General features: G+C 33.7%; 3 protein-coding genes and 2 long non-coding RNA genes across 14 annotated transcripts; 2 read left to right on the top strand and 3 right to left on the bottom strand.

Annotated features, from left to right (window-relative positions):
* The first annotated feature begins 33 nt into the window (after positions 1-33).
* On the top strand, positions 34-9,812 carry LOC145330237 (uncharacterized). Of its 10 annotated transcripts, none has more exons than XM_080174857.1 (8): positions 34-109; positions 180-232; positions 313-371; positions 454-509; positions 730-9,197; positions 9,278-9,336; positions 9,416-9,474; positions 9,646-9,812. In XM_080174857.1, exon 5 carries the CDS (start codon positions 875-877, stop codon positions 7,817-7,819), a length of 6,945 nt encoding a protein of 2,314 aa, XP_080030983.1. In that variant the 5' UTR covers positions 34-109; positions 180-232; positions 313-371; positions 454-509; positions 730-874; the 3' UTR covers positions 7,820-9,197; positions 9,278-9,336; positions 9,416-9,474; positions 9,646-9,812. The 10 variants fall into 10 exon arrangements, with proteins under 10 accessions (XP_080030983.1, XP_080030981.1, XP_080030977.1 ...); XM_080174855.1 differs by having other exon boundaries at positions 681-9,197; XM_080174851.1 differs by having other exon boundaries at positions 451-509.
* Positions 9,813-9,836: 24 nt separating this feature from the next.
* LOC145330246 (uncharacterized) lies at positions 9,837-11,999 on the bottom strand. The gene is made up of 2 exons (XR_013883335.1): positions 11,928-11,999; positions 9,837-10,983 (listed from the first exon to the last, which is right to left on the bottom strand). It is a non-coding gene; the product is annotated as an uncharacterized LOC145330246 (long non-coding RNA).
* A 6-nt stretch (positions 12,000-12,005) lies between these two features.
* On the bottom strand, positions 12,006-14,350 carry TfIIB (transcription factor IIB). Its single transcript, XM_080174861.1, has 2 exons — positions 14,281-14,350; positions 12,006-13,653 (listed from the first exon to the last, which is right to left on the bottom strand). The coding sequence occupies exon 2, from the start codon at positions 13,626-13,628 to the stop codon at positions 12,438-12,440; it is 1,191 nt and encodes a 396-aa protein (XP_080030987.1). The 5' UTR covers positions 13,629-13,653; positions 14,281-14,350; the 3' UTR covers positions 12,006-12,437.
* A 1,404-nt stretch (positions 14,351-15,754) lies between these two features.
* On the bottom strand, positions 15,755-16,861 carry LOC145330248 (uncharacterized). The gene is made up of 2 exons (XR_013883337.1): positions 16,762-16,861; positions 15,755-16,431 (listed from the first exon to the last, which is right to left on the bottom strand). It is a non-coding gene; the product is annotated as an uncharacterized LOC145330248 (long non-coding RNA).
* Positions 16,862-21,565: 4,704 nt separating this feature from the next.
* Positions 21,566-22,762, top strand: LOC145330236 (uncharacterized). Its single transcript, XM_080174846.1, has 2 exons — positions 21,566-21,676; positions 21,894-22,762. Exon 2 carries the CDS (start codon positions 21,919-21,921, stop codon positions 22,690-22,692), a length of 774 nt encoding a protein of 257 aa, XP_080030972.1. The 5' UTR covers positions 21,566-21,676; positions 21,894-21,918; the 3' UTR covers positions 22,693-22,762.
* The last annotated feature ends 294 nt before the right edge of the window (positions 22,763-23,056 follow it).

Here is a 23,056-nt window from a genome sequence, read left to right as displayed (position 1 = left end):
TAAATGTAACTTCTTTTCCATAAGTCTATATATATAAATTGATGGTATTCAGAAGTAAAATGCTATGCTATGCTACTAAGTGATAAATCGAACACAAAGTGACACCAAGGTAAAAACATTTCCAAATAAATAATTAGTTAACACAATACATCAAAGCTAATGAATATTATTAATAATAGGAGTGTTCCTTCTGTGTTCTTTCCCAAGCACCCCAATGGAGCTGATTCCATAGGTACTAATAATTCATAATTCATTTCATTTTTCAAACACCTAATTTGCTCTTCTGCCAAAGCTCACAATTACTGTGTTTAGTCAAAAGAAACCAGTTACTGTTCTCGTGCTTGGTGCCTCTTTAAGCAGAATTGGTCAAGGTGAGATGAACACATATTCTTTGAATTATTAAGAACACATCTTAACACTACCTATAATAATAATGTAAACTATTTCCAGTAGGAATGGAATAGTGGATAAAGTGGCTGGAAATTAACATTGCAAACCATACTTCCGCAGTAAGTTTAATTATATATATTAAAGTAGCTAGTCTAAAAAAAATAGGAACCATCAATTTTATTTTTAACTTCTTTTCCAGTTATTAATGTTTACTAAATATTTTGTAAATTGTAAAGAATATTTAACTTAATATTTAATTTAAATATTCTAAATAGTATTTTTTATTTTAGGTAAATTGTTACCTATGTGTACATGACTGTAGTGTAACTATATTTGCAGAGATAAGTATGAACCCACACTTGTGACTTCTCAGTTACTGTTTCTTGGGCTACCTCTTCTCAGGTAGTCTTGTTCTTGTTCTTAATAGCAGCCACTCTTTTTTCACGGCTGCTACAGTAACAATTTAGTCTAGGTCCTTAGGTAAATGACCTCTTCCAGCCCCCTTAAAGGATTTGATACAGCTGAGGTTGATCGTGCTATTGCACTTTCTCATAAAGTGGATAATATTATTTCTCTTATCCACTCAGGTGCTATAAATTCCCCACTTCCAGTTGATGAGGAATGGGATTTTTCTTGTACTGATCATCTTAGCCAGGATTCTCCTCCTGATTGTCATCCACCAAGGTTTTCTTCTCTTTCCACTGTTTTTAGTCAAGCTGGTGTAGACCAACGTGTAGACCCAGATTCTTTTTTATCTCTACCTGGAGTTGAAAGGATTAACACTTCAGTTAATCATCAATCTGTTTCTTCAGAGGAAAGCTTTTCAGGGAGCCATTCGAGCAGGTCAAAGTCAGTTCTATCCATTAGCACTGTTAGAATGGCGTCCACAGCTCTTCAAAAGAAGTCTATTTCTTCGTACTTTAGCTTAATATCCTCCTATGAAGATGAAATTGAAGGTCTGTCTCCTGTAATGATATCTCCTAACAGAACCACCTTTTATTTGGAGCTCTCCAATGATTTGATGAGAGGGTTTAGAGGTGTTATTGACACATTCACTGGAAATCTAAAGGAAGACTTTGATGAAACAATGTTGGCTAATGCAATTACTCTCAAGGATAATTGTAAGACCTTTTATAGGGCTTTAATGGCCAGAGATAATGAACCTCCAGTGCAGTCCACTCATTCAGATACAGGTCTTGATTCTGCTACACCAGGAAATGGAATCAATGTTTTGATTGCCCAACAGAGAGTCATGGACTTAATCCAGTCTCTAGATGACCAGGTCAGGGCATGTGCTCAAAACTTCAAGAGTCTACTGCATGCAACCTACTCCACTTCATTTGAGGTTAAATCTGGTGAAGTTCTGCTTAAACAATACAGCGATCAGGCACTTGAAATTCAAAAACAGGTTACCGATCTTGTTCGCAGTGCTACTACTGCTGGAGATAATAATTCTGTACGTCGTTTGGATGGTTTCACTCTTCTCTTAAATGAATCCAAATCTGCCTCCAGACTTCATGTTGCTAATGCCCATACCAAGCTTGGTATATTACCTGGCATTAGTGACACAGGAGTTAACAGGGTTAAATTTAAGTCTCCCTTCTTTGATGGATCCTTGACTCCAAAGTCTCTTGACTATTTCACTTTTGAATCTGAGATTGTCAAGTATTTTTCTGTTGTTGGGCTCTATAGCGACTTTGACCGAGGGTTAAAGCTTAAAACTGATTGTTTGGGTGGCCAAGCATTGGCCTGCGTTGGTTTGGAAGAGCTTTATTCAAAATGCATGGATCTTTTAAAGGTTAACTTTGGTAAGGCTAACCTTCTGTTCCTCTCCAGGCAAAATGAATTGCGCAACTGCAACAAGTGTCCTGAAGGCGTTGTTGAACGCAGGGAATGGTTGCTCACTGTTAAGGAATTGCTCAGATCCTTATCAGCATTGACTGTCCAACATAAACTAGAGGATTTGCTTGATAGTTCCAATATCATGCAAATTCTCCAGACTCTAATGAGAGATCGTGACCATGAAGAGTTTAGGGAACTCATAAAGAAGAAGCGTCGTGAAAACCCTAGTTTCACCATTTCAAAAAGGTTCTTGTATTCTGAACTCTCCAGCTTTTTAGATCGTCTTTCTACAGATGCATCAACAGAGCTTGACTATGCTCTGACTTCTTCTTACAGATCTTGCATGGATGTTCTAAAGCCCATTAAAGGAAGATCTTCTGCTGCTCATCAGTCATTACCCATTGATCAGTCCAACAGTTCTAGCTCTTCTACTTTTTGCTCAGGGATGAATCTAAGCAACCTTGATCTTTCTAAGGAAACTCCTCTCCTGCTTAATGACCAATGCTCCTCTTTGCCTGATTCGATTCCACCCATGGGGGTTAGCCAAGCCCATGTGATCAATAAACCAGATGGAAAGAGTCAACCTGTCAAAACCTATCCACCTGCTGCACCAATGAATAAAAGTGAGACTCCAAAATATGTTTCTTGTCGTCTTTGCAAAAAGGAGCATACTCATCTTTTTTATTGCTCTGAATTTCGCAAAACCAAACCAAATGCTCGCTTCAAGCGATGTTTGTATACCCAGGGTTGCCCCAGGTGTCTTCGTCTAGATGTTGGTCTTGATTTCACTGACAGAGAAGCATGGTTTCAGACACACAAACCTTTCTGTACAGACAAATGGGTCTGTAAGATTAGTAATTGTAGTGATAAACCTGAGTTTAAACAGCTTTGTTATCTTCTGTGCTCCTCTCATATTGACAAGAATAAGTCTCTTGACAATGACTTTCAAAGGACACTCAAGGGATTTAAACCAGCTGCCAATGAAAAGGGTTTCCTAACCAGTTATGTGGCTGCACATTCTTCTAACCCTGCTCCTACTCCTGTTGCTATCCTAAACAGTGGAGCTAATGTTGAAATAGTGTCAGACATTCAGCATAATCCCATATACTTACTTCAGTATATTCCAGGACAGGACAATTCCAAATTGCTGTTGTTCTTTGATAGTGGCTGCTGGGGCAGTGTTATCAATTCTAGAGCAGTTGCCTCTCTTCACACGCAATCTGTTCGTCCAGGTCCAACTAGGCTTGAAGTAGCCGGTGCTCACTCCATTGAAGTTCCTTATGGTGATGAGCAGTTCTATCTAGAACTGGAAGGTAATTCCAACCAGCGTAAGTATGCTGAACTCACTGGCCTTCATATGGATGAAGTTTCAAGTTCTTTTCCTGAATGGCCTCTTGTGGAGGTTTGGGAAGAACTGAATATGGCTTACAACACTCTCCACACTGAACCTTGTCCTCCCCCTCTTCCTGAAGTCACTGACTCAATTGGGGGAGGCAGTGTGGATATCATGGTTGGAATTAGGTATCAGACCTATTTTCCCATTGCTCTATACTCTCTTCCTAGTGGACTTACAATTTACAATAGTAAATTTAAAGGATTTAATGGTATACAAGGAGTTCTGGGGGGTCCCCATCCTTGTTGGGAACATGTTTTGATTTCCTCTAATCTAATGGGACCATGTGCATTTTTAACTGCTGAACTAAGAGCATTTAAAATGCATTGTAGCACACTCCGTGACATCCCTTCTCTGATTCATGAAGACACATTTAAATGTCTTCCTTGTCCTCCTCCATTCAAGGATGTAGATGACCCTTTTCCAGTTCCTATTCCTCCCACTGATGATCTTGCCTCTGTGTTCTCCAGTTTTCATCAGTCTCCAGTAGAGTCTTCTAGTTCTACCTCCATTGAATGCAGTTGTGAGTGTCATCTTCTGTCAAACCCTTTCATCGATGAACCTTACTCTTACATCCAATTTCTTTTCTCTGCAGGACCTTCAAAACAGTTGAAAGAGTTTCAGCTTCTAGAAGAGATTGGTTCTGAAATTGGATACAGGTGCATTGATTGTCGCAATTGCAACAATTGTCGCAAGGGAGAGGAAATTGAAATGTCTTCTTTACAAGAAGATAAGGAGCAATATTTAATTGAGAAGAGTGTTCATCTGGATGAGGAAAACAAGGTTTGTGTTGCATCTCTTCCCTTTATTGTTCCGCCTGAGTCTTCATTGATTGATAATCAATATGTAGCTAAAAAGATTCTTCAAACACAGTTGAAACTAATTGAAAAGAATCCTGAGTCTAGGCAAGACATATTGGCCAGTTTCCAAAAGTTAAAGGATAATAACTTTGTGGCAAGATTAGACTCACTTTCTAGTGAACAACAGGAAGCTTGCATGGCTTTGGAGTCTTACACAATTCCCTGGAGAACAGTTACAAAAACTGGATCTTTGTCCACACCTACGCGGGTAGTCTTTGATGGTTCTTCAAGAACCAAAACTGGTCTCAGTTTGAATGACTGTCTGGCCAAGGGCCATAACAGGTTGGCATCTCTTTTTCACTTGTTAGTTTCTTTTAGAGTTGGTGCTTCAGCCTTGACATCAGATGTGTCAATGGCCTACAACTCTATCAAACTTGATCCTGCTCATTATAAGTACCAGAAGTTTCTGTGGGTAGATGATCTCACTTCTTGTGGTATTGTTGCCATATGGATTGTCTGCACCCTCATTTATGGGATAAGACCCTCAGGTCAACAAACTGCAGTTGGTTTTGCTTTAGTTGCTGACCATGCTTCTAAATGTGAACCTGAACTTGCTATTGGTGCTGAACTCTTTAAAAAGAAAATTTATGTTGATGACATTATTTCTTCTTTCCTTACCACTGCTCTTCGGGACTTGGCTTCTGCTGCCATACCTAAAGTCCTATCATATGGACACCAGTCTGTTAAATCTGTCACACGCAGTGGTCATAAGCCAGATGAGAAAGTCAGCCATGATGGTGTTCATGTTGGTCTTGTTGGATACCGATGGGAGGTAGTCAATGATCGTATCAAACTTGACATTAAACCTCTATACCTTGGAAAATCAAAAAGAGGTAAGTTGCCACCTCTTATAATTGGAGATATAAAGTCTGCTTTATCTCCCATGTTCACCAAACGGATCATTACAGGTAAGGTTGCCTGTACTTTTGATCCTTTGGGACTTGCTTTGCCAGTCACTGCCAAGTTTAAGATTGATCTTTCCAACATCTGTCAGCTTAGGTTAGGCTGGGATGAACTTCTTCCAGAAGCATTGCTTGATCTTTGGGTAAGCAATTTGCAATTAATGCAGGAATTGGCTGCATTATCTGTTCCTAGGTCTCTGTTATCTCTCCCTTATGATACAGAATTTGGTGTGGAACTCATTGTATCCACTGATTCTTCTCAACTCATTGCTGCAGCTTGTGTTCATGCAAGAATAAGGTTGCTGTCTGGTGAATTTGCCTGTCTCCTAATTGCCTCTAAAAGCAAACTTGTCACCAAGGCTACCATTCCCAAGGGTGAATTGAAAGCCTGCCAAATGGGTGCAGTTCTTGGTTCTCTTGTATCCAAAGGCTTCGATGATCTTGTCACACGTATACTCTACGTCACTGACAGCATGATCAGTTTGTGGTGGTTGAAGTGTGACACTCGTCCTTTACAAACAGGTATTCGCAACCTAATCATTGAAATCCGTAGATTCACTACTCCTTCTCTATGGTATCATACAGAGTCTCGTCACAATGTCTGTGATATTGCCACCAGGCCAACTGACATCTCCTCCATTTTAGATGACAGTGACTGGCAGTGTGGTCGTGCCTGGATGAGAGGACCTTCAGAGGATATGCCAATTGTTTCCATTGACCAGATTTCTTTGTCAACAGAAGAAAAGAAAATGGCAATGAAAGAGATTCGTCAGAATGATCTCCAAGGTATTGTGCTCACTTGTAAACCTTTCTTCAAAAACTCATCCAGGTCTGATTTCAATGATTTTCTTGTTAACCCTGTTGATCTTCCATGGCCTAAGTTTGTCAGCCGAATTGCCATGATTTTCTTTGTTCTTGATAATCACTGGAAGGATTACAAGAAACCAGCAAATCCTGTTCCTCCTGTAGAAGATTCTTCTATCATCAATCTTCCTGATTCATGTGTGGAAAAGGCAAAGAAGTACATCTTCTCTAAAACCACTCTGGAGGTTGTAAGATTCAACAGTTCTAAAAAGTTGAAAAACCTAGGTAAAATGCAAGATGGCATTCTAATGTTCCAAGGTCGAATTCTGGCAGGCATGGATGCCTTAATTGCAGACTCTATGCTTGACTTAGACAGGCTTGCATTTGCTAAACCTATTGTTGATCGTCATAGCCCAGTGGCATATTCTGTCATGACTTATGTTCACATCCAGGTCTGTAACCATGGTGGGGCCATCTCCTGTCTTCGTGCATCCAGGGAAATATGCTTCATCTTGAATGGTAAGACTCTTGCTAACGAGGTTAGAGATGGCTGTCTCTACTGTATTCGTTACAAACAGAAAATGATCCAGGTAGAAATGGGTCCTGTTCATGAGAACCGTTTACGGGTTGCTCCAGCTTTCAATGTTGTCCAAATTGATCTGTTTGGTCCTATTGATGGTAAATGTGGTCCAAATCATCGTACTAATATGAAGCTATGGGGTGTTGTGATCAAATGCCCCACTACTCTTGCTGTTGCTGCATACTGCATGACAAAGTATGACACAGACTCTTTTCTTCAAAGCTTCTCCAGACACACCAACAGGTATGGTTTACCAGTTGAAGTCTTTATTGATGCTGGACCCAACCTTGTCAGTGCTTTTTCTGACACTGATTTTGAGTGGACAGATATTATCCAAGGAATTAATGCTGGACAGGTGGAAAAGATAAAATTCCATATCTGTCCTGTTCAAAGCCACAACTACAATGGTGTAGTTGAGCGTTCTATAAAATCCATTCGAGAACTGTTATGCTCTGTTTTCAAGGGAATTAAGTTTGATCCCCTGTCTTTTGAAACTGCTCTGGGTTACATAACCAATGAGCTTAACAGTCTCCCTCTTTGTCTTGGGTCAAGGTACACAAACCTTGAAACACTTGATCTCATTACACCAAGCAGGCTCCTGCTTGGTCGTAATAACAAGAGAGCTCCCATTGGCCGTGTCAAACGGGATAATCCAGGTCCAATTCTTGAGCAAATGGCTCTTCTTGAGGAAGCTTGGTGGGAGTCTTGGAAACGACTTAAAATCAATGATTATGTTCCTCGTGCTAATAAGTGGCACAAATCTGTGGATGTGGTAGTTCGAGGCGACATAGTTGTGTTCCCCAGAGAACCTTCCAATACCATTACTACCAGTACATGGAGGATTGGTCGGGTTAAAGAGGTTGAAACCTCTAAGGATGGTGTTGATCGTGTTGTTGTTGTTGAATACCGCAACTTCCAGGAAAAGGTTCTTCGCACAACCAGGAGAGCTGCTAGGCAAGTAGCTGTTATCATGCGTGAAGTTGATGTTGATTTTGTTGCTGATCTCTCCAAGGAATGCATTCGTCAGGCTGCCAATTTCCTGAAATAAATCTCACTTAAAATACCATCTCTCAAATAAAACAAACAAATAAATACATGTGTTGAAGCTGCTTTTTCTTCCTGGCGGAGTGTAATAATCAAGTATGTACCAAGCGCAGCATTCAACATCATAAAGGCAGGTTTCTCTGTAATGAGAGTTGGTGACTGTACAGTATAAGAAGATAGATTTGGAGACCTCCAACGGCACCAGAACCAGCTTTATAAGAAGATTTAGTACTTATATATATGTTATTTTATGTAAAGTTCCCATAAAATATCTTAAATTGTTGTTTTTGTAAAAATCTGAGATTTTCTTTTTTTACACAAATTTCCCCCAAATCAGGATTTTTTATGCAGAGAAAATAAGTCCAAAAAATTCTGTCAAAAAATATTTTTTATCGGACAAAATTCCCCAGGAAAATTTATGCGGGAAAATTTGTCCAGGAAGTATTTGTCCTACTTACATGGAAAGAGACTTAAATGCCGCAATTTATTTTTTGTGCTCTGCCCAACCAAATATTTCCAATGTGGTAATTTGCACATGTATTGCTAGTACATTGTTTACAAATTGTAATTCTATGGAATATTATAATATAATTCAGTATAAATCAATCTGTTCAGCAGATTGGTTCTCTAGTAATTAAGTGATTTTATAGTTTTAAACTGTTTTTATAGCTTTAAGTTTAAATTTATTAACTATTATTATTGTAAATGTAATAATAGCTTAATGTTGTTTAGCCCTTTATTCTTTTATAATAATTGGCTATATTAATGTGTTTAAGTTAATTTTAAAAAATCTTTTACTTTTTTTATATAAAGTAAGATGATTAAACTTGTAACTTTAAGTTTTATATTAATATATGTTTATGTTAATTTTAAATCTTTTACTTTTTATATAAAGTAAATTGATTAAAAAAAACTTGTAATTTTTTAAGTTTTATATTTAAAAAAAAAAAAAAAAAAAAAAAAAAAAAAAAAAAAAATTTTAAATTTTTTTTATCATTGTTTAAGTTGAACAAAATATTTTCCTTTAATGATTTATTTTGTTAATCAGTTGAGTTAATAGTTATTGAATCATATAACTTATTAATTTCATTAAATGTTTAAAGTCATATAAAATTTCCGAATTTTATTTACTTTTAGTCTCAATGACTATTAAATGTAACTTCTTTTCCATAAGTCTATATATATAAATTGATGGTATTCAGAAGTAAAATGCTATGCTATGCTACTAAGTGATAAATCGAACACAAAGTGACACCAAGGTAAAAACATTTCCAAATAAATAATTAGTTAACACAATACATCAAAGCTAATGAATATTATTAATAATAGGAGTGTTCCTTCTGTGTTCTTTCCCAAGCACCCCAATGGAGCTGATTCCATAGGTACTAATAATTCATAATTCATTTCATTTTTCAAACACCTAATTTGCTCTTCTGCCAAAGCTCACAATTACTGTGTTTAGTCAAAAGAAACCAGTTACTGTTCTCGTGCTTGGTGCCTCTTTAAGCAGAATTGGTCAAGGTGAGATGAACACATATTCTTTGAATTATTAAGAACACATCTTAACACTACCTATAATAATAATGTAAACTATTTCCAGTAGGAATGGAATAGTGGATAAAGTGGCTGGAAATTAACATTGCAAACCATACTTCCGCAGTAAGTTTAATTATATATATTAAAGTAGCTAGTCTAAAAAAAATAGGAACCATCAATTTTATTTTTAACTTCTTTTCCAGTTATTAATGTTTACTAAATATTTTGTAAATTGTAAAGAATATTTAACTTAATATTTAATTTAAATATTCTAAATAGTATTTTTTATTTTAGGTAAATTGTTACCTATGTGTACATGACTGTAGTGTAACTATATTTGCAGAGATAAGTATGAACCCACACTTGTGACTTCTCAGTTACTGTTTCTTGGGCTACCTCTTCTCAGGTAGTCTTGTTCTTGTTCTTAATAGCAGCCACTCTTTTTTCACGGCTGCTACACCATGTAATCAAATTTCATTTTCATGTTCTGAAATATAAAAATTAATCAAGAAATAAAAAATGATATGTACAGAAAACAAACAAGTATTACAGGTTTACACAAAGATATAACTTTAAAATCTTATTTAATCAATAGAGTGTAAAAAGTTCTTGTATATATAACAACGTAAAAAATAACTTAATAGGTACATAATATATAGTCTTTACATACACAAAAATTTAATTTACTGAAAATGGATCTTTCTTATCAAATTCTATTTTTCGATAAAATTAATATTATTAATGAGTTAATCATATTCAATTTTATGTTCCACAATGTCAAAATTGTCGACTATATCCTCATCAGAATTCTGTTCACAAGAAAGAGAATCTTTATTCATTTCTTCTTCTATTTCCTGTTTTAAAATTGCTTCAACATTCTCAGCCTCCATATTGATATAGAGAGGATCTTCATCAAGAATTTTTTCTTCTTTTATTTCCAGTTTAATATTAGCTTCACCACAATCAACAAAACTGGTAGAAGCAGAAGGTGGAACTTTGTACTTAGTAGTTTCTAATTTTTTGATATGTTTAGCTGACTTTATATGTGATTTCAGATTTGAATTTGTGGAAAAAGATTTCTGACATAATTCACAAGAGTATGGCTTCTCTCCTGTATGGATCCTGTTATGGATAGTCAAATCCCTATTTGTATGGAAAGCTTTTTCACATGTATCACAAGAGTATGGTTTCTTACTAGTATGGGTCCTCTTATGAACTGTTAACTCATAAATTGTACCGAAAGCTTTTTTACATATATCACAAGAGTATGGTTTTTCAACTTTATGGATTCTCTTATGAACAGTTAATTTACTTTGGTTTGAGTAAGTCTTATCGCATGTATCACAAGAGTATGGCTTCTCTCCTGTATGGATCCTCATATGCACTACCAATGCACTTGGTTGTGAGAAAGCCTTTTTACATGTATCACAAGAGTAAGGCTTCTCTCCTGTATGGATCCTCTTATGGACAGTATACTCACTATTTGTATAAAAAGACTTTTCACATGTATCACATTTGAATGGCTTCTCACCTGTATGCATTCTAACATGTCTTGTCAAATGGCTTTTCATGGAGAATTCCCTGCCACAAATATGACACTTGTTCATGGTGGATTATCAATTATTTTTGCACCTGGAATAAGATTTACACTATAAAAATTCTCCACTCACAGGGTGGGTCGATTTTGTAATTTCATATTAGTAGACATTGGCAAGGGTTACTGGGCCAATATAAAACCCTGTGAAACTTGAAAGAGGTTTTTTAATCCAAAAAAAAAACGGGCGCGCGGGGGGTATAAAATGTGCCCGCCCCCTTGTAAAACCAAAAATTTAAATTCCTTCAAACACAGGCATGTTGCATATCAAAATGACTGCATTGAAATGCTGATTACAGATCTGAAAACCGTTTTGAAAAATATTGATTCAGTCTGAAATGATTTTCAAATAACCTACAAAAATGAACAATTTTGACTAAATCAGCTGTTTTTAGGTACTTAATGAGATCTTATTCGAACTTGGAGCAATATTTTTCAAAACGGTTTTCAGATTCGTAATCAGCATTTCAATACGGTCATTTTGATATGCAACATGCCTGAGTTTGAAGGAATTTAAATTTTTTGTTTTATAAGGGGGTGGGCACTTTTTATACCCCCCGCGCGCCTGCAGCCATAAGAGCCAAGTCACTTTTCTAACTTGAATGAGGCTTATCATACATATATATGACTTCCACAACTTATGATAACAGTAAAATCTAAAAAAAAGGGGGAAATGGGCCCACCCTAAGTCTCGCATGTACTTACATGTACATGACTATAGTATTAATACTTGATCTACTTTTGATATTATATTCAATGTCCATCATAATTTTTATCTAAAACACATAATAAAGAAAAAACCATCCCAAACTGTTTTCTTTAAATAATAATTTTATCATAATAATTCACTTTTATTACAGACAGACAGACATCCTACATTTTTAATATTAATATTCTAAAGATTCTGCTACATAATATTAGTAATATAGAAAACTAACTTACTTTATTTTGCTAAAATACTTTTAATGAGAATTAAACTTACCTGCGTTTTGTTTCTCTTTCAATTCTATCAACTTCAGCTTTATAATCTTGAGTCTTATTTCATTTTACATATATTCTGTCTGAAAATAAATATAATTATTATTTTACAAGTAACACAAGTCAAATGAAAATAAATAATAATAAATAAGATGTGAAAAATTTAGTATAATTTATAGACGATAATGTAATTTGCAATAATTATAATTCTGCCTTTAGAAGCTTGCAAATATTTGAGATAAAAAGTTTTATCCAATTTTTTTTATAATACAAAAATTCTGGACCTTAAACCACAATCCATACAACCAACAACTATATGATTTAGCTGAAATAAGATTAATCACAAATATTTAAAAGTCAACCATAAATTTCCTCAGAGAAAGAAAGTTCTAATGTTTGAAATCCAAATTTCTATTCAACTATCAAACTACTGTCTAAAAATGCCTTTTCACATGTATCACATTTGAATGGTTTTAAAATGGGTATTTAATGCTAACAAAGAAAAAGAATAAAATCAGTTATGTGGGAGATTCTCGATAGGAGTTGTGAACTTGAAATCTGCTGGGAACAGATTCTTTGCTCTGGGAAGCATTAGCTTATAGGACTGACGAATGGTTACATCTGCCACACCTGTAATCTCTGCGATATCACGATGTGTTCGTTTATCATCGCTGGCCTGGCTAGCCATATATATGGCAGCCGCTGCCACGCTGATGGGCGATCTACCAGGCACAATGTCCAAATCCACAGCCTTTTTGGCGATATGTGTGGCCGCCTTCTGTACGTCTCCGGGCAGGTTGAGGGTACAACAGAAACGGGACATAAAGTCTCCGGTGGTGATGAGCTCGACACTGGTGTCGTGGGCCTTCAAGATAAGCTTGAAACATCTACCTATTTCTTTCTTGCTGACAGTGCTGATGGCACCAATCTCGTTGAAAGTTCTAGGAACACCTTCTTGACGACAAGCAATGTATAGGCAAGTGGCTACGATAGCATCATTACTTCTACCCTTAAGATTTTTGCCATCATGAACCATTTTAAAAAGATTGTTAGCTCTGTCCTGGATGGTTTCAGTCAAATTAATTCTGTCTGCCATATTTGAGATAGTTCTAAAAGCATTGATTAAAGTTCTGTCTGATCTGCTCTGTGTTTTTCTATTATTATACATTGGCTGCCCATCCATTGAGAAAGTTGCCATTCCTCGTCCTGGACATATCATTGTTGTGAGATCACTGCCACCAACACGAGATCTGTACTCGCCAAGATTCTGTTCACAAGAAAAAAAATCTTGATCCTGGCCTTCTTCCTCTATTTCCTGTTTTATATTTTCTTCCACATTCTCAGCCTCTATGTTGATAGAGAGAGGATCCTCATCAAGAGTTTCTTCTTCATTTATTTCAAGTTTAACATCAGCTTCACCACAATCAACAAAACAAGTATCACAAGAGTATGGCTTCTCACCAGTATGGATCCTCTTATGACGACTTAATTCACTAATTGTCCTGAAAGCGTTTTCACATGTATCGCAAGAGTATGGTTTCTCTCCTGTATGAAACCTCATGTGTGCTGTTAAACCACCTCCTTGTGCAAATGATTTTTCACATATATCACATTTGAATGGCTTTTCACCTGTATGGATCCTGATGTGCGTTTTTAAATTGCCCTTTTGGGAGAATTTCTTTTGGCAAACATCACAAGAAAACATGATGGATTGTTATTTGTTCTTGCACCTGAAACGAATGATATTTAACATAGTTCCTAAGAAGAAAAAAATAATTCTATGCCTTTATAATTAAATCTTTGACTATTGGGTGTGCTCAATAAAGTGGGGGAGCTGTTCACCCAACAATAATAAATTTTTTTTTATTAAAATAAGAATCTGAAAAAGTGGTGAGTTATTTTTTCTTCTTCATCCCTAACCCCTCCTGGAGCCCTACCCTGCATTGACTATTGAGCGGTGCTCCCCTGTTCCTAATATAAACCAACCTAACCTAAAGTAAAACACATAAAGAACTGTCAAACATTATAGAAAGAGGGGGGGGGGGGATTCTGAGCTCAACTGGACACTTTGTTGAAGACTTTCTTATCTTAAATAAAAGGAAAAAGAATCATAATTTTTCAAGTGGCATTTTCCCATTAAATGTTTGTAAAACACTCCCAAGTGGCCCCAGTGGCTATACAAAAGTGTCTCAGCCTACTCCATGAATACTTAGGTCCAAACCCTAAGAAACTATGGCTAATCAATCAATCAATCAAAACACTCCAACAAACCAAATTTAGACTTAAATCAAGATCCATTAAAAAGACAACATTTCAGTGGTAAGGAAGGACAAACATACATTTAATTACTTACTTACTTTACTGTTTTTCTTTCTTTAAATTTTGTTGACTTCAGCTTTATGATCTTGAGTCTTATTTCATTTTATATTCTGTCTGAAAATAAATACAATTATTATTTTACAAGTAACACAAGTCTAAAAAATAAGAAGATCTAAATGAATAAAAAAATACTTTGATAGCTGATGAATATTAGAGTAAGAAATATAAGAGTATAGATTAAAATTTTTATCTTGAGTAAAATTCTGTCTTTAGTTGTTAGTTAATATTAGGAATAGTTATTGTTGTAAGAGTTTTATCCAGAAAAAAAAACAATATCTAAATTAATCAAATACACAGACTAAAAACTAAAAATACAGACATTCCGATATCTTATTTTTCATTTTGTAAAACAATACATAATGATCTGACGTTTAACAGATTTGATTTTGAAGGGATAGTTCTACGAAGTGTATTTAAAGAGTTAAGGTACTTAGAGTAGTGAACTTTTATATGTCTTAGTAGAATATATTAGGCATTGGATAGATATGATTATATGTTAAAGAATTTTTAACATTGACCAGACCAAACTTTTTTTATTTAACAATATCTAAAAAAGTTAAAGTGATTTGCCACATAAATTACATGAGAATGGTCTATTTTTTTCAAAATATGTATAGCCAAAACACCAATATGAGAGAATCTTTTTCCACATATTTCACAAGAGTTATAAAAAAATTGAACAGGGGTTCCCCTTGGGACAAGTTACTTAAAAAACATAAAAAATAACGTCCGGTTCATTATAGGCCAGGTTTTCTATAGATTCTTGTTAAAAAAATAAAGAAAACCGTCCGGTTTACTTACAATATACACATTATCTCACGCGGAAATACCAACTAACCATACTACATATAATATATATTAAAGACCATTCTCATGTAATTTATGTTGCAAATCACTAACTTTTTTAGATATTGTCAAATAAAAAAAGTTCAATGGTCAATATTAAAATTCTTTATCACATATCATATCATATCTATCCAATGCCTAATATATTCTACTAAGACATATAAAAAGATCACTACTCTAAGTAATATACTAAATATTTTATTGGTCATTCTTTAATGTTATGTATATTTTGTTGCTTTCAATATAAAAAGTATAATAAAATTAGCAATAAGAAATCTTCAGAAATAAATAGAGTAAAATTAATTAAATTATTGTTTTATACTAGGTTAAAATACGGACATGACTACTTTGATCCTGGCACTAAGAAATAAGGGCTAAACGTCACACACACACAAATAGGGTAGCCCTCATGGTTAAGGCATCATATTTACTATTTCTAATATTTCTACATTATAAAGCCAATGTTAATTTTACATTTAGGAGAATACACAATTTCAATCTTTTGTCAGTATCACTCAATATCATAGTTTCTATCCTAATCAGAATTATGTTCACAAGAAAGAGATTCTTTATCCTTAATTCCTTCTTCTATTTCCTATTTAATAGTTTCTTCAAAATTCTCAGCCTTTACAGAGAGAGGATCTTCATCAAGAGTTTCTTCTTCTTTAATTTCTAGTTTAATATTAGCTTCACCACAATCAACAAAACTGGTAGACACAGAAGGTAAAACTGTATTCTTAGTAGATTTTAACTTTTTGAGATGTGTAGCTGATTTATAATGTACGTTCAGATTTGTACTATAGGAAAAATATTTCTGACATAATTCACAAGAGTATGGTTTCTCTCCTGTATGGGTCCTCTTATGCATAGTTAACTCACTATTTCTATGGAACGCTTTTTCACACAGAATACAGGAGTATGGCTTCTCTCCTGTATGAATCCTCTCATGATGAATTAGATTACTTTGTTGTGCGAAAGCCTTATTACATGTATTACACGAGTATGGCTTCTCACCTGAATGGAGCCTCTTGTGCTTAGCCAAGGCACTACTGTAAGAAAATGCCTTTTCACATAAATCACATATGAATGGCTTCTCTCCAGTATGGATTCTCATGTGCTTAGTCAAGTCACTATTGTCTGAAAATGCCTTTTCACAAATATCACATTTGAATGGCTTCTATCCTGTATGGATTCTCATGTGTCTTGTCAAGTCACTCTTTTGAGAGAATTCCTTGAAGCAGATATGACACTTGTTCATGATGAATTCTTAATTGTTTTTAAACCTGGAATAAATATTATTTATGTAATAAATCAGTAGAATTTAGTAAACTAGTTTCAAGCTATAAATATATGTCTTTATAGTAATAACTTCTCTTCATTTAAGGTGTTATCCTTGTCACTAAGTAAAAAAAAGTATCAGAACTCTTCTCCTTACATCCATATCTTATTATAGTTTCTTTATAGGGTGTGTCTGTCACATTATAATATTGTATTTTGTTAATACATAATCAATTTCAAAAAATTTATTAAAATTTTTCTTTAAAACATTGTTATTTTATTTTTCGCTGAGCTGCTTATGGACAAAATTATTATTGTACTTGTTAAAAACTAACCCACTTCTTTTCTGAACTCAAACTGTAGTTTATTTCTCCTTATGTTTCAATTGACTTCAGCTTTGCAATCTTGAGTTTTAGTTCATTTTATATTCTGTCTGAAATAAAATATCATTATTAAAATGTGTATTTGAGGCTTGTGATTCTAGGGAATGACTGAAAGATATCCTCCTGTCTCATTCTCGCGTCAGCTGCGGCTACATACCCTTGGTTGATAATTTGGCACCTAGTTTTGATAAAAAATGTAAAAAATATCAGTACAACTCTTGGCCTAAGCTTCTATGCAGAGATCATCATTTATTAAAGATTTAATTTGGGACACCTGCCATACTCAGACAAGAGATTGATTAAGGGGGGGGGGGGGGAAGTTTTGACACTTTCGCTTACTCCGTGATTATTGGGCTAGGTATGAAAGTTAGACTATAGGTTATTTGGGATAAAAGTTTACTTTTGGTTAGTACTTCACGTATTTTTAATCATTTTTTGGATAACCCTACCCTAGACCTAGCCCCCCGGGGCTCAAAATCCCCCTAAAAATGAACCTAACCTTAATTTTCTCAGGAACCATTTGACCAAAACAGATGATTTCTTAAACTTAAGCTTTTATGCTTATAAACTAACTTCTGATTTAGAAGTCACCCCCCTGCCACTAACCCCTAGCCCTCCGGGGCTCAAAAAAACCCTAAAATAAACCTAACCTTAATTTTCTCAGGAACCATTTGACCAACAGAGATGATTTCTTAAACTTAAGCTTTTATCCTTATAAACTAACTTCTAGTTTACAAGTCAGCCCCCTGCCACCAACCCCTAGCCCTCCGGGGCTCAAAAAAACTCTAAAAATGAACCTAACCTTAATTTTCTCAGCAACCATTTGACCAACAGAGATGATTTCTTAAACTTAGGCTTTTATGCTTATAAACTAACTTCTAGTTTAGAAGTCAACCCCCTGCCGCCAACCCCTAATCCTCCGGGGCTCAAAAAAACCCTAAAATGAACCTAACCTTAATTTTCTCCGGAACCATTTGACCAACAGAGATGATTTCTTAGACTTAAGCTTTTATGCTTATAAACTAACTTCTGATTTAGAAGTCACCCCCCTGCCACCAACCCCTAGCCCTCCGGGGCTAAAAAAACCCATAAAAATGAACCTAACCTTAATTTTCTCAGGAACCATTTGACCAACAGAGATGATTTCTTAAACTTAAGCTTTTATGCTTATAAACTAACTTCTAGTTTACAAGTCAAGAGGTAATAAAGGTGCTCCTTTAAGACAGCATAACAAGAACTAATGTGCTATATTTAAGCTATAGTCTACTAAAGTCTTAGGGTTACCTAGGTAGCTAGTAATAATATTAAAATTTAGGTTTGAGATGTGTCTATACAAATAAAGGTACCTAGCTAATAATACTTTTGATAATGTTGATGAGTAGGTTTGAGAGGAGTAACATGGTGTAGTGTATAACAGACTTCTTTAATAAATTTGTGTTCAATTCTCCTCACAGACGATGAACATGAATGACATATTCATTTTTAATTTGCCAATAAGAGAGTGGTAGGTTTCAAGTAAAATCCGTAAAGGTTATGTGTTATAAGTAAAAAACAGTAGTATAACGATAAAAATATATGTTAACTTTAAAAAAAATTTTTTGTCTATAGTTCTTTTCAATAAGAAATACACATATTTAGTGAATATCATTGTTCTACTACTATTTTTAAGCCTCAAAACACACACCTTTACGAATTCTACCTCTTGTAATGCACCTAGGTTTTAAAGATGGAGATTTGCATGAAGTTAGAACTCTTCAAAATAATTTTCCTGATCTCTGCTATTCATTCCTTTAAGCATTCTATTAAAAATGGAACACCTGCCATTCTCAATAGGGGTGATATAATAATTGAGTATCTTCCACAAAATTTCAGGACAGTCTGAAATTGAGCATGTAACAGCTGTGTCTGAGGCTTGATAATATTACTTTGTACCTCAATCCTAACATATGAGAATATCCCACAAATCCTGAAATCATCTATAAGTCTGTTTTACACCCCAATGGCTCACACCCCTAAATCAAAATTGGCCTTTTCACTGATTCCAATAGGAATAATTTCATAAATTGTATTAAAATACTGTGTTCACTAATCTATATCCAAATGCAATTATTGCAACTGTACCTTTGGAAAACAATGAAATATTTTTTTTTCATTTATCTTATTAACTTACCTAGGTATTATGTATTTAAGTAATGTATTCAAAAATTAATTTCTAATAACATAATATTAATGTAGTGAATATTTTAATAGTTTCCAATACTAAAGATACTGTATGGAAGGGCCATGATTAATTCCATATGAAAATGCTGAATATTTTGATATTTGTGTGGCCTAACACTTGTTTTGTTCTGTAACTAAAGGGAAGTGGGTAATGAGGGGGGGAGGAAGAAGCATATGGGTTGTAAGAAATTTTTTACTTAGAATTGATTGTCAGAATCACTGATCAAGATCATATTGTAATGATTTTCATCAATTTTTTTACATTATCAATGGTTCAATGTCATAATAAATACCTTTTTTTCTCTAATATTTCATAAATTCTACATACAATTTACCCTTTCTTAATTATATTTGTAAACTATTGTGAATGTTCCTAAAAGTTTAGTTTGATCTATTAAACTAGAATAAATATTTACCAAAGTGATAAAATATTATTAAATAATGAACAATAAACATTTTTGATATTAAAAAATAATCTGAAATTAGATATTCATTCCTGATATATTTGTCCAACCATAAATTGTAATTGATTCATCACTAAAAATTAGCATATACTACAATTAAATATTTGTTTTGTTGTTTTAATTGTTTTGAAAAATGCTCTGTTTATTTACTTTGTATGAATGCCGCACAATTTACGAATTACAAAATGTCGTCTTTATAAAATCGTTTGGTCCAAATATTCTAGGACATATTTTCCCCAGAAACATCATTTATTTTTAAATAAAATTTCTGTATTTTCTGTTGAGTAATAAATTTCTTCAATTGTATTTAGTTTAGATACAATTTTAAAATCAAACTATAATTGATATTTGGTTTTGTTATTTTTTTTTATTAAAAAAAATGCAGAGGGAATTATTAGCATAGTTTTATGTTTAATCAAAGACGACATTTAAATGTCTGCATAAAGTGCGGCATTTGAGCATTGTTTATAAACAACTAATTTTTAAACTTAAATCTTTGTTACTGTTATAACTACTAACTTTTATTTTTAACATATAAAATAAATCAATGAAAAAGAAGTTATAATTATAAATATGAACTATATATGTAAATGAAACCTATTTGATAAGCATAAAAAAGATAAGATATGTTTGTTTAGATATAGTAAAATTTTGTATAGTTTTTAAATTAAAAAAAAAGACTTTGTATTATTCATTGTATTTGACTTTTAAACATTAGAAACTTAAAGAGAAACAGCAAATACAAATAATATTTAACAATGAATAATAACAATGGTTAAAATTTACAATTATGTGAAATTTTTTTAAATATCAATAAAAACATCGGGCCTGTTTTTAAACAGAATTTTGTCAGTCTAATATCTCAATCATGGGTGTGATAGAATCATTTGGGGGGATTTAAGACAGAAAGCAGTTAAGGTGGGGAGGGGAGGGGGGAGAAAACACAATATCCTGTAAACTGATAAAAGTTTATTTTTTTTAATTTTTAAATATATTTGTTTACATTCAAATACAGAAAATATTATATATATGTTATCTTTAGCTGGGAAGTAAGAATTTATACATAATAACTTACCTTTTTAAGTAAAATATCAAAAATATTGTTAGGGAAGTTTGCCTTTTAAACCTGTCAATAATATTTGGGGGGAGGGGGAGTGCATCCAGTTGTAAAGCAGAATTTATGGTAGTATGATTGCAGGGGTATGATGGTTTCCTCTTCCAACCAATTAAAATTATCTAGGTTATTTTCATTCAGTATCAAATATTTTACTGAATTTTGACCTCTTGAGAATAGGTAGGTACTTAATCTTAATCTCAAAATATTTCACGTCTTTATCCTATAGTATAGTAAGGTTGTTTGTCTGAAGCTAAATATCTTGGAAACTGCTGGTCTAAATGAATGTACTTTTCAGTGAAGCTGTATATTCTGCCAAAATGGGAAGGTATTTATTTTATAGAGGTTGAATATCAACCCTTGTGGACAAATATTACCCAAAAACATGTTGCAAGCCTTCAAAACATCAATGATAAAATTTATAGATTGCAGGTAGGTAGGTATGTATTTTGGTCAAAACAAAAAAATAGTCATCTTGTATTTGAACATGCAGACACTATAATTCTGCAACCTTGCTGTTTCAATTTTTCAAAAGGTACCTTTGAGTACATAGCAGCAGCAGTCTTCACCCCATGTTATTTTCAGGCAGCTAAAGCTTGATAAGCAGACCAAGGCTTTAGATCTTTAGGTTTAGCCTCTGGTTTTAATCAAGGGTATTATCATGTAAAGGAAGTTTATAGACGGATTTGAGAGTTGTGTAACAATTTAAATTTGGTTTGTTTGTAAAGACTTTTTGATGATTGTAGCAATCATAAAATAATAAAGCAGATCCATACAGGTATGTAGCTATTCAAATGTTATTTATGTCACATTTTCTGAAAATAGGAAGCTAATCTTTAATCCAAAGTATGACAATGTCGGTCCATCTGTCTGTCTAATGCTGCTAAAAATCATGTAATATCTTGGGATGTAAATATCCATTTATGGTAAATATTTTGTTAGTTAATAACTTATTTTATTTATTTTCAGACTGAATGTAAAATGAAATATGACTCAAGATAATTAAACTAAAGTCAGTAGAAACATAAAGATAAAGAAAACACGAGTAATTTGAGTTTAGCATATCAAAGTAAGATAGATTTTTTATATTAACAAGGATGAATACATTCAAAGAAGCAAATCTCTAAAATCAGACAAATAAATTTTAAAACTTGTAGAGAGTCAAATCTAGATAAGCACTATACAAAATTGTATGTAAATTTAAGATCAGTCTAAACAAAATTGTATGTAAATTTGAAGCAAAATTGCCTAAATACAGAAATTAAGAATAATAATATTTATTTTAGGTGCAAGTAAAATTAACAATCCATTATGTTGTCATGTGATATTTGCCACCAGAAATTCTCCTTCAAGAACAGTTTAACTAGACACATAAGAATTCATACAGGAGAGAAGCCATTCAAATGTGATACATGTGAGAAAGCTTTCCGCTCAAGTGGTCAGTTAACTGTCCATAAGAGGACCCATCTAGAAGAAAAACCATACTCCTGCGATTCGTGTGAAAAAGATTTCTGTACAAAAATTGCATTAATTCGTCATAAGAGGATCCATACAGGTGAGAAGCCATATTCTTGTGATACATGTGAAAAAGCTTTCCGTACACGGGGCATGTTAAAAGTTCATAAGATGATCCATTCAGGAGAAAAACCATACTCTTGTGAGGAGTGTGAAAAAGCTTTCCGTACAGTTGGTGAGTTCAATGTCCACAAGAAGATTCATACAGAAGAGGCTCCTTACTTTTGTGTATTATGCCAGAAAGCTTATTACTCGAGATACGAATTTTCACAGCACAACAAATCAGCAGGACATCTCAAGAAGATGGAATCTACCAAGAATACAGTTCAACCTCCTACTTTCTTGTGTGAGGTTTGTAGCAAAACATTTGAATCTAAAGATGTCTTAAATATCCACAAATATTTGCATCCAGAACAAAATTTAAGCAAGGAGATAAAAACAGAGAAGAAAGAAGAAGAAACTCTTGATAAGGATCCTCTCTCTATAAAGATGGAGGCTGAGAGTGTGGAAGTAATTATAAAAGAGGAAATAAAAGAGGAAGAGGGAATTGAGAGTGAAGAATTTGTTTAAGTAGATAGAAAAAAAATGTTTGATAAATTGAATGAAGTAGCAAGTACTATGTTACGTTCCTAATTAAGATTTGATGTAATGTGTAAATAATATTATTTCTCCAAAATCAATTTTAAATAAAAAATCATAATTCTTTGAAGAAAATGTTATTTGTAAAAAAGTGTAAATAAGTGTTTGTTTGCTTTATTGTTTATTTATTAAACATAACCCAACCTTTTACATACCCAACTCTAACCTGTGTTTGATGAATATGATTTGATATAAAAATGTAAAAACTAATTGTATTTTAACTAAATCATATAGGTAATGTTTCTGTTTATATATTTTTTCTGTCCTTCTCTTGAATGCCAAAATGTGTTGTATA

Source organism: Acartia tonsa, chromosome 10 (assembly GCF_053477335.1).
Source record: "Acartia tonsa isolate MP-2025a chromosome 10, ASM5347733v1, whole genome shotgun sequence".
In the NCBI taxonomy this organism is placed as follows: Eukaryota; Metazoa; Arthropoda; class Copepoda; order Calanoida; family Acartiidae; genus Acartia; species Acartia tonsa.
Note: the sequence above shows the minus strand (reverse complement) of the source record. Positions and strands in the feature narration are given on the sequence as shown.